Genomic DNA, 12,191 nt, shown 5'->3' with positions numbered 1-12,191 from the left:
GGCAGAACCTATTGCAATCTCTTATATTCATTTTAATTGTTCTGTTTTATACCCTCTCCAGAATTTTCTCCACATCCATTTTAGTATCTGCAGGCCACAAATTTATAATATATGCTAATAACCACAAGATTAATGCATTTAACAGAAGACAATTTTTTTCTTTTTCCTTACATATCATTCTTTTTAAAATGCAATTGAATATATAAGTTGTATTTCCTACCTCAACCCAGTTCCAATTATACTGACGTTTACATATTCAGCTTACCATAGAATCTAAAGATCTTTTGCTCAACTTGTGAAGAAAAAATGTTTTTCAAAATTATTTTTTTCTCTTAAAAACTGTTCCATAATGGGTTTGAGGAGCACAGGTTTTATGTTTGTTTTACCTCCTCTACCTTGAAAAATCCTATGAAATGTACAATAAACTTAATAATCTAAGATTGTAGGACAGGCAACAGAGACACATCCAAAGAGACTAAAGAATTCCAGAGACCAGAAAGGATGAATCACACAAATGAGCCCTCAATGGAGAAAAACTCATGGAAAGTGGCGATGAATCTATTCCTCAGTCATACAAGTCTTATTAAACACTAACACATCCCTTTTTACGTAAACTAGTGGAAAATAAACAGAACGGTAGGGTTTTCTTCAGTAAAACTTGAAGAGTGTCTTTGTTATTCTGTAAATCAAGCTAGAACCCAAGTACTAAAAAAATTTATCATGTAAGGAAAAAATCTAAATGGGGAACAAAGCAAATATAAACATTAAAGAAAAATTCTTGAAAATATGTTTGAGATATAAGTTCTTAAATTACAAAGAACAAAAATAAACAGTAAGAGGGAGGGAACCAAAGAATTTTCAAAAACTCCTTCTATCCCATAGTCAATTATTTTGTGAGCCAATGGGGTAAATAAATACAAGAAAAAGAAACCCAAACCATGTATTTCAGAAAGATTTTTAAAAATTAAAATAAGTTTTGAGATATGTGGAGACAAAAAATACTTGGGATTTTTGTCCTAAAACTCAAATGTATTACTTTTTGCCCTTAACAAATATAATGTTTGAAATCTGAATTCGCTACTTTCTAAAATTTACTTAGGTTTGTTCTGTGAAAATGAAGATGGTACAAAGAAGTTTTCTGTGAAAATAAGACTTTTTGGTTTTGTTTATAAATGATGCCTTTCATATTGAAAGTGAAAGTCGCTCAGTCACGTTGGACTAGACTGTAGTCCATGGAATTCTCCAGGCCAGAATATTGAGGTAGGTTAGCCTTTCCTTTCTCCAGGATATCTTCCCAACCCAGGGATCAAACCCAGGTCTCCCACATTGTAGGCAGATTCTTTAACCTGCTGAGCCACAAGGGAAGCCCAAGAATACTGGAGTGGGTGGCCTATCCCTTCTCCAATGGATCTTCACTGACCCAGGAATTGAACCAGAGTCTACTGCATTTTTCTCCAAGCCATTAATTAGTAAAAAGAATTTTGTTCCACATTCTAGTCAATGAATATACATCAGAACGAGAAGAGCGGACATGCTCGCCCTGTCAATGAATACACACCAGAACAAAGAAGGCCACTATTGTTATATCAGTAAAATAGACAACAGAATGATTTGGAAAACTCTAACTATTCTGTTAAATGAGGCTTCGTTCAGCTTTCCATGAAAAACTCGTTGAACAAGAGAAGGAAGAGAAACACTCCATTAGGATGATGTTAGAGTGACCTGGAAACAATGTCCAGTCTTCTACAAGAAACTAAGATTGTTTTTTCGCACATCGCAGTGCCTAGACTCTCTGTTTGGCGTGAAGTTAGCACACCTGACTGAGCTTTATCCTGACTCACTGCACTATCAACTCATCAAAATGTAAATTATTTAAGAGCCAGAATATAGTTTTCTTTAATTTTTTATTTTTCCAGAGTTCCTATTCAGTTATGCACTTGTGGAGTAAATGAATTAATTTAGTGCATAAAGAAGTAAATAATTGAATTATTCTTTTTTCCAGAAGTATCTGGATATCATTCATAAAGCTGATTTTGGTACTGCCAAACACAGACTTCTTGAATTTCCACAAGTTAGAAAAGACAAAATCTAAAAGGAGTAGTGCAACCCTTTTGGAGGGAAATATGTCAACACCTAACAAAACAAAAGATACACTTATGTTTTGATCCCGCAATCATACTTCTAAAAATTTACCCAGAAGATGCACTTCCAATAATATAAAAGTACTTATGCACAGTTATTCGGAGAAGGCAATGGCACCCCACTCCAGTACTCTTGCCTGGAAAATCCCATGGATGGAGGAGCCTGGTAGGCTGCAGTCCATGGGGTCGCTAAGAGTCAGACACGACTGAGCGACTTCACTTTCACTTTTCACTTTCATGCACTGGAGAAGGAAATGGCAACCCACTCCAGTGTTCTTGCCTGGAGAATCCCAGGGACGGGGGAGCCTGGTGGGCTGCTGTCTATGGGGTTGCACAGAGTCGGACACGACTGAAGTGACTTAGCAGCAGCAGCAGCATGCACAGTTATTAACAGCATCATTGTTTCTGTTTGAAAAATGCTAGAAACAAGCTAAATGCTCATTCATAAAAGAGTGGTTGAATGAACTCTGCCATATCCAGACAATGGAATAGTATGTAGCTGTGAAAATGAATGAAGAAGATCTTTATGAATTGATTTGAGTGATTTCCAGGGCATAATGGAAAACAAAAATAGTAAAGTACAATTGGTTTATCTCTAGAATGCTACCCTCATGTAAGGAAGAAGGTGGTATATGAAAATATACCTGCTCATTCTTGCAAAAGAAATATAGAAAAGATAAATCAGAAACTAGAGAGACTGGTGAACAAGAGATGAGAAAAGAAGTGAAAGGAAGGGGAGTGGGCATGGAGAAGTGGGGATGAGGAGGAAATGGCACTTCTCTAAGTATAATTTTTACCTTGAATCACAGTAATGTCTCATTCTCTAAAACAAAAAAGTCAACTACGGCACCTGTGTGGTGGTTACCCAAAGTGGAATATAACTTTATTAGGGGTGAAAGTTGCTCAGTCATGTCTGACTCTTTGTGTCCCTGTGGACTATATAGTCCGTGGAATTCTCCAGGCCAGAATACTGGAGTAGATTGCTGTTCCCTTCTCCAGGGGATCTTCCCAATCCAGGAATTGAATGCAGGTCTCCCATATTGCAAGAGGATTCTTTACCAGCCAAGCCGCCAGGGAAGCATAACTCTACTACATAATTCTACTACAAATTAATAACGTAATTACACTGAAAGGGATGTGGAGAACAGAAGTAATCGAAGGAAATTTGGACAACAGTCTTTTGACTGGATATTGTAATGCCGAAGACAGAAAGAACTGTACACAAATACTGTTCTCCAGTTAGCAGATCTGTTATTTATAAAATTTGGATTAACAAAAGTAGTTCTGAAACTACTTTGTGTATATATATTAGGGGTGAAAAAGAAAAGAATATATTGTAGATGAGAGCCAAGTTTCTCATTGTCAGAGAAAATGGAAAAAAATCAGCATGAAATGGATCTTGAGGTGTTGGACTGAAATCAGAAGTGTCAGTTTGAAGTAATGGTTTACACATACCTGTAACAGGACAAACTAAACAGAGAGAGAGAGAGAAAGAGAGAGAAACATAGATATCTGTGTATACCCAGACAGTAAACATACATATCTCCAGATCTGTATGTGGGCCTGGGGCAATGAAAACTCAGTAGCAATGAGCACACACGGCACCTAAATCTTGATTTCTAAATGCTATTCACTAATGAAAGGAACAAAGCTGCATTAGGAAGTGGTTGATTCCAGGACTGGGATAGGGGAAATATAAGATAAACCTTGAAAAGCTTTCGTTCTAGGAAATAAGGAAATGCTTATAAAAGAATGGGCCCATGTCAAAAGAGTACAGGAGTCAGCATGAAGGAACTCCTAATGGCCAAAGGTAGAAAAATTTGAGCAAAAAATAATACTAACAACAACAATAATAGTACTCATATTGGATTAAAACTATAGAATAAAATAAATATACATGAGTTCACAATGAAGTAAATAAGCAATTGAATAAATAAATGGGGAAGAAGAAAGGTTGTCTTTTTCTTACCTAACAATTCCAATTAATAAGTATAAAAGAAGTGAGGGAAAAACAAAATCATCATCAGGTGAACAGCACAGAAGTATTACTGAAGGCAGCTGATACTAAAATCAGTGAGCAAAAGTTTGAGGAGAAGCAGAATATTAGCATAATCTCAATTATCTTCCCTAAGTTATTTCTCAATTATAAATGGAAAAGTAGCGGGTTTACCATAAAAAAACTCAGTCGGTGACTTTATCAAGTAGTTGAGGGTAGGATCACCAGCAATAAGCCATGATAGAATCCTGTCCCTTCTAATATGATATAATGAGAAGAATATATCATTTCCTTGGAATTCTTGTCAAAAGTGAATAACCTCAATCTAATCATGAGAAAATATCATACAAACCAAACTGAGAGACATTCTGAAAAACAACTGCCTAGCAGTTATCATCAAGATCATGAGAGACATAGAAACACAAGTGGTAGAATGGAAAAGACAAAGGAGCAACAGCTGAACACAAGCTGTGTTACTCGATTGTACCCAGAATAGAAATAAGACACTGGAGAAAAAAATGATGAAGTGAGATTAGTTTCTATGCTTTACTTGACAGTATCATATCAATTTTAATTTTCTTATTTGATAGCTTTACTGTTAGGTATATGCTACATATGCTACATATATGTTATACATATTATACAAATGCGTAAGTGACCAATAGACTAGTGTTTCCTATGTACTGCGTGTGCGTGTGCTCAGTCATGTCTGACTCTTTGAGACTCCATGAACTCTTCACGTCCCTGCTAGGCTCTTCTTGTCCATGGAATTTTTCCAGGCAAGAATACTGGAGTGGGTTGCCATTTCCTCCTCCAGGGGATCTTCCTGACCCAGGGATTGAACCCGAATCTCTTGATTCTCTTGCATTGGCAGGCCAATTCTTTACTTATGCAACACCTGGGAAGCCCTACATATAGGTACCATGTATATAAATAGGTTTTTCACATCAGAGAAAGCTGACCAAAGTACAGACATGACATCTCTGTGCCTTTTTTTGCCACTTCGGCAAGTCTAAAATGATTTTACAGTAATACCACACTTTTATGTTGTATAGATTGCATGCAGTATTTCTACCCCCAAAATCAACATTGAAAATACTAGTATGCCCACGCCTTCTTCTTTTGTCTCTGTTTCTCTTACCTTCCTTCCTTCAAGGAACTTCAGTGCTGTGCCAATGTTTGCCACAGCATGAATTCTCTTCATCCGGCGCCCTTGTTCACATGGCTATGAAAGGGAGAAAGACAAGAATAAATAAAAATGCACACATTCAAATGATAGTTATAAAAGCTATTTAAGTGGATTCAAAACATACTTGAAGAATATTTGAGAACAGCCAACATTACTGAATTTCTATAAAGGTTAGCCAATACCTACAGGAGCATTATCCCCACAGCACTTGGAAGGTGTATAACTGACTCAATAAATAAACATTCATTCTCAGCTTATGAATGCACTTACCCTTAAGGTTTCTGTATGCGTAAGGTTAGAAATTCACAAAATTCCTATGCTGTCTATTGAGACCGTTCCCCCTGTACGTTAGGAAGTATTTTTATGAAAAGTCCTCTTGGTGCATGTAAGGGGGCAGGAGAAACATGGGAAATCTCTCTCCTTTCCTCTCAATTTTGTTATAAACCTAAAACTGCTCTGAAAAATAAAGTCTTAAGAAAAGTACTGTTGGTCACTCACATTTTTTTTCAGTCATATCAACATGAAGGTCACTGACAGTGATATTTCTCGGTTTGAACAACCAAATGCGTGGTGCATATGCATGCATGCCAAGTCACCTCAGTCAGGCCTGACTCTTTGCAACCCTGCGGACTGTAGCTTGCCAGGCTCCTCTGTCCATGGGATTCTGCATGAAAGAATACTGGACTGGTTTGCCATTTCCTACTCTAGGGGATCTTTCCAACCCAGGAATCGAACCCACGTCTCTTATGTCTCCTGCATTGGCAGGCGGGTTCTTTACCACTAGTCCCACCTGGGAAGCCCACATGCTTTATATGAGCCAAGGTTAAAAAGAAGGAATGTGAGAAAGAAAATGTTCTGCACAAAACAGTATGATCTGGTACAAGGATACTAAGTTACTTGCATTTAACTTAGCAAATGTAATAAATTAATACATATTTTAATAAATATAATAAAATAATAAGTGACTTCTATGTGCCACACTGTTCATTTTAAAACTCAAAATAATTTCATTGAAGTCAGTAGCATTACATTTATAGGGCCTGAGAGGATAACAAAGTCCATGTTTGCAGAGCTGATAGACTGGTCTCTTCTCCGTGACACCAAAACTCTATAAACAATTTCCAGTTAGAGCTCAAAACCAAGTATCTTTTCATTTCCAGTTAGTAACATAACAGGTGATTTCTATGATATGATTTTAAACAAATATTTAAATAGAAAATATACTTAACTTTTTAAAAAATTGTAGTCTTTTCCTGCATGGCCCACTTAGTTATTTAATTAATTATCTTTTAAAATATAAAAAGCATCTAGGAACCTACAACTAAAGCCAAGTCAGGACCCAGAAATTAAGAACGAATGCCAGATCCCTCAACATAACCCTTCATCTCATCCTCCTGCCTTCCTACACCATGGCGACTATCTCATATTTGCATCAGTTTTAACACAATTGACCTGCCATTAACTAACACACTGATCCTCCCTACCAGGCTACAAGCTCTTTGAAGGCACCAACCATACCTCATTTATCTTTGTTCTCCTTAGAGGGCAAAAGGCAGTGCTTTATCCATAATAGAGACTCCAGATATGTTAGCTGGACAGTCAATAGATAATGCTAAACCCAGTTACACACAAGTTCTACTATAAATATATGATTGATGCTTAACAAAGTCATCTGATGGACACAGGTGATGATCCCAATTTCCTAAGAATGCCCACTGTGTACTTTTAAGTGGCTTTTTAGACTCTTCTTGAATGCAGAGTGTTAAGGAGTCTTTAAAAGCACTATACAGAAGATTAACAAAATAAATAAGAAATAAATTTATCTGCAGTCCTTAAGCTTTATTCGTATTGCTTCTACTATTTAAAATTTTTCAATGGTAATTCTTCACATTCTTTAAAAAAACCTGAGTATAAAATTAAATTTAGTATTCCTATCTTTATGTGTGATTAAAGACATATAATCATGGATCCATTCAAAGAGTAAATGTTCTACAAATAATAATTAAGTGATGTAGAGAAATCCAAGGATACTAATTCCAAAAAATTTAAATTCCCTAGTACCTGAAATAAAATCACAGATAAGAGAGTCACAGTAGGTTATTAAAAGAAACTAAGATATTGAGATTTTTCTCTTACATTGAGATGCTGATGATAAGAGAATATTAAGGTATTTGGCTGCATTTCCCAGAAGATCATGGTCAAAGCCAGAGTCCTAGGCTATCTGAATCATGATGTTAAGTATAGTGTTCTTAATAGAGCTCTACGTATGAGATAATTATAGAGTTCCTGAATTCTGCTAACACTCCTGAGGGAAATGCTTTTGTTCACATTCTCCTTTTGAAAGCTCTACAAGAATGCCTCAGATACTCAGCCCCTTAAATGATGCTTTTCATCTTAATGTGGTCCTGGATCAAAATGCCCACATGTACAAAATTTAAATAATGATCACCAAGATTTATTTATAATTTCAGAGTAATTTCCTTCTATGCAATTCAGAATTTTGAAGGGCTTAATAAAAATAAATAATGAAAGGGACTTCCCTGGAAGTCCAGTGGTTAAGACACCACGCTTCCACTGCAGGGGATATGGATCTGATCCCTAGTCTAGGATCTAAAATCCTGCATGCTGCATGGCACAGCCAAATAAATTAATTAATTAATTAATTTTGTTTTTGTTCAGTCACTAAGTCATGTCCGACTCTTTGCGACCCCGTGACCTGCAGCATGCCAGGCTCCCCTGTCCCTCACTATCATCTCCTAGAGTTTGCTCAGACTCATGTCCGTTGAGTCAGGGGTGCCATCCAACCATCTCATCCTCTGTTGTCCCCTTCTCCTCTTGCTCTCAATTTTTCCCAACAACAGGGTCTTTTCCAATGATTCGGCTGTTTGCATCAGGTGGCCAAAGCATTGGAGCTTCAGCTTCTGCAACAGTTCTTCCAATGAATATTCAGGGTTGATTTCCTTTAGGATTGACTGGTTTGATCTCCTTGCAGTCCAAGGGACTCTCAAGAGTCTTCTCTAGCAGCACAGTTTGAAAGCATCAGTTGTTCAGCGCTCAGCCTTCTTTACTGTCCAACTCTCATACCCATACATGAAAAACTATAGCTTTGACTAGATGGACCTTTGTGGTCAAAGCGATGTGTCTGCTTTTTAACACACTGTCAAGGTTTGTCACAGCTATTGTTCCAAGAAACAAGCGACTTTTTAATTTCATGGCTGCAGTCACTGTCTGCAGTGATTTTAGAGTCCAAGAAAAGGAAACGTGACACTGTTTCCACATTTTCCCCATCTATCTGCCATGAAGTGATAGGACTGGATGCCATGATCTTTTTTTGAATGTTGAAATTTAAACCAGAAACTGTATTTCTATGTCCCAGTTTCCTCTGTGTTAAATAAGAATGCTCAGATTCTTTCTGAAATTGCTTCTAGCTTCAAGATTCTAAAATTCTTACCATGGCACTTACAAGGGCACTTAAACAGAAGTAGAATTATTATGTCAAAATGTATACTTTCTCTAGATTCATTTAGCTTGGTAGGTAATGCCCATCAAGGTTTCTGTATACTGTTGGCCAAGTAGAGTGGCACAATTATAATGACACTTTGAATGAGACACTTCTTAAATCTTGTTTGAATTATAATGAAGTTTCCTTCATATAAGTAAATAGGTTAATTCAGGAGGACACATAAAGATGGCTAGTTACACCTGACCATCAAGGAGGTAAATGTTTCAGTTCAATGACTCTCACATCCTAATGCTAATCCAGTTTATTTAGCTCATGCATACATCTGTTGATTGCAAATTGGATTGTCACATGTGTCTTGTTTGATTTCTCCCAAAGCGGAGCCTGAGATAAGAACATGGGTGCATGCATTGACTAGGGAGATGATCCCAGGTAGCAAGAGTGAGGATGCATGGAGAATGAGAGAAGGAAGGAATAAAAATTAATTAACAATCATCTATAATAGTTCAGTGTGCTGTTGAGGGTCTCCTCAGTGGGCAACTGGGGCTCAGCTCTGCTGCAGATCCAATGGAGCACTCCCTGATGTGTGAAATAAGCCTTGAAATTGTCCCTCCTACAAATGGCAGGCTGGAGTTTTTATTCACAGACTCCCACCCCCTTTGAAACCATTAACTTTCCCACACTTCAGGGTTGCCTTGTGCAATCTGTGGCTTTGATAAAAGCCCTGGGGGCAGAAATTCAGACAGGTGTTGTCAGAGCTTGAGTTGAGATGCTGATGGAGGGTGTGGGTTGTGTCCACCTCTGCCGTGGCTAGATCAGAGGTGAGCTGAGATGGCTCACCAGAAGCCTCTGCTGTAATATGAATGCAAGTAGATAATGACTTACACAAAAATCATCAGTTTGTATTTTCCAACAAACAACTATCTTACATTTATAAAAGCTATGTTGAAGACTCCTACATGAAATTAACTGGAAATTTATGACCAGGCAAAAACACTTTAAAAACCTCAATTATCCAAGAAACAATGATCCAGCAGCTCTTTGTCAAGATGCAACAGATTAAGAAAAAATGAGTACATCTAATTTTGGACACTATGTCTAGCGTGTTATACAATATTCTGAAGATTATTTCCTGAGCTCCTTTTAAAAATTATGGGAAATGTCACATAAATAATTTATGTTCGCAAACTGCTTCTCTACTATTCCAAAATGGAAAAAAAAAAAACATAAGCCAGAAAGAACTAAATATTTTATTATTTTAGTAATGCAGAAAAAGACACTTTATAGGTCAGTGGCAATTTGTTTTTCACTTTGCTAGTTCTGCTGAACATAAATTCAAATGGTTCTGAACACGCTGTTCCCATTACAAACGACTGATGATGGAGAATGGCCACCAATGGATGAAAAATGCCATGCTGCTTTCAAGCTTAATTTTCAATACTATGGAAACAACTGGACCAACAATCCTTTCCAAATGGAAAGTAAGCACTTAAAATGTGTTAGATATTAATTTCCAACTTATCTTCCTGGATACCGCACAGATGCAGCAGTTAACCTCTTTACCTTTAAAGAGTTAAGCTCTTTACCTTTACTTGTAAGTTGCTACTACTATACATAATGTTTTAAAGCTACTACAGGTATCCGGGTACAAAAAGGAAAAATTATTCCTTGCTCCCAGAAGTGACCGATAGACTAGTGTTTCCTATGTATTACCAACTACAAAAGAGAAAAACCTTTACATGGGTAGCACCCTTTACACTCCCCAATCTACACTCCCCAAATTCCAAATGGGAATAATTTGACAAATCTGGTCACAGAAAACATCCTTACCAGTTTCTGCCCAGACAGGACTTCCAGCAGAGCAAGTAGCTTCACACCATCTTTCATGTCTTCAAAAAGATCATCTACCACCATTGGGGGTTTCCGCTATAAAATTAAAAAAATGAGTTAATGCAAAAAATGCATCTCTCCCTCTCTGGCAGACATTTGGTACTCACTGCAGTGAAATCTGGTGAAAAGTGTCTAAATGTCAAAGTCCTTTATTAAGGATGTGATTGGCAATCAATTTTGATAGATGCAAAGAGAAAAATGACCTTTTGGAGATAAACTTAACATTCAAAAAACCTCCTGTTTGGGTTTTTACGTACACACCAATGTTGTTTAGAAAGGGAGTATTTTTTAAAATTTTCTTCCTTTCATTCTTTATTTATTTTTGACTGCTCCGGAGCTTGGTTGCTGCTCCATGGATTTTTTCTAGTTATGGCGAGCGGGGGCTACTCTGGTTCTGGTGCTGGCTTCTAACGATGGTGGCTTCTCTTGCTGCAGAGCAGGGCTCTAGGGTACTCGGGCTTCAGCAGTTGTGGCCCATGGGCTTAGCTGCTCTGCACCACATGGAATCTTCCAACACCAGGGATCAGACCTGTCTCCCCTGCATTGGCAGGTGGATTCTTAACCACTAGACCACCATGGGAAGTCCATAGAGAGGGAGTGTTGACAAGAGAGAGATGGTGTGGGATACAGGAGGGAAAGAGGGTGCTATTAACATAAAAGATAAGAGAGGGGTTAAAACAGGATGTAAGCAGGGAACAGGAGGTACCCCAGATAAACTGGAGCAACCTCCTTACCTGAGTGAGCATACTGCTGGACTGAGGCAGGTGCCAAGTTTCTATGAACATTCTCTCCAAGGTAACCTTGTTAGCTCAGGGACCTGCTGGGGGGACACTGTTAGCTTAGCCAGGGTGGCAGATTGACTCTCCTGTGGGTTAGCTGGACACAACAGTTCTGTTTCACAAGCTGGCAAATCCTGCAAACCCTCTCTCACTGTGTGGCATTGAACCCAAATGATCGTAAGCTCAAGAGTACAGGCTGATCAGGGCAAATCTACACCACTACTGGAAAAATAAGCCCATACTTAATTCACAGGGAATTTTTATTATTTTACAAAGGTTATCGTAATACCTGGGCTTCCCTGATGGCTCAGATGGTAAAGAATCTGCCTGCAATGCAGGAGACCTAGGTTTGATCCCCGAGTCAAGAAGATCTCCTGAAGGAGGGCATGGCAACTCATTCCAGTATTCTTGCCTGGAGAATCTTATGGACAGAGGAGTCTGAAGGGCTTCAGTCCACAGGGTCGCAAAGAGTTGGACACAACTGAAGTGATTTAGCACACACACATATACTAGAGTTTATGAAATCTTGGATTAAGGTATCTTTTGGCTCAGAAGGAAGCAAAAAAGTGATGCTTAAAGTTGATGGTCAACAGAAGTTAGGTGACCTCAGATTTCTCACAAAAGATGAATTTCAAAGAAGTCTATAGCAGATTCATGCTCTGTAATTTTCTAATTCTCCCTGATCATGTTAAAAGCCTAATGCTGTATACCTGACTTTCAATTCTTTCTTTATTTT

General features: G+C 37.9%; 1 protein-coding gene across 16 annotated transcripts in view; it reads right to left on the bottom strand.

The window, feature by feature from the left end:
- SYNE1 (spectrin repeat containing nuclear envelope protein 1) overlaps positions 1-12,191 on the bottom strand; it is a 494,933-nt gene that overhangs the window by 374,580 nt on the left and 108,162 nt on the right. For 15 of the 16 annotated variants that reach the window (XM_044924087.2, XM_044924084.2, XM_044924085.2 and 12 more), the window contains 2 exons: positions 10,617-10,712; positions 5,279-5,362 (listed from right to left, as the gene is read on the bottom strand). In XM_044924087.2, coding sequence (XP_044780022.2) covers positions 5,279-5,362; positions 10,617-10,712 — 180 coding nt within the window. The remainder of the gene's footprint in view (positions 1-5,278; positions 5,363-10,616; positions 10,713-12,191) is intronic. The other variant, XM_044924080.2, reaches the window with a different exon arrangement.

Source organism: Bubalus bubalis, chromosome 10, assembly GCF_019923935.1.
Source record: "Bubalus bubalis isolate 160015118507 breed Murrah chromosome 10, NDDB_SH_1, whole genome shotgun sequence".
NCBI classification, from domain to species: Eukaryota; Metazoa; Chordata; class Mammalia; order Artiodactyla; family Bovidae; genus Bubalus; species Bubalus bubalis.
The sequence above is the reverse complement of the archived record's forward strand: the minus strand, read 5'-3'. Positions and strand labels throughout refer to the sequence as shown.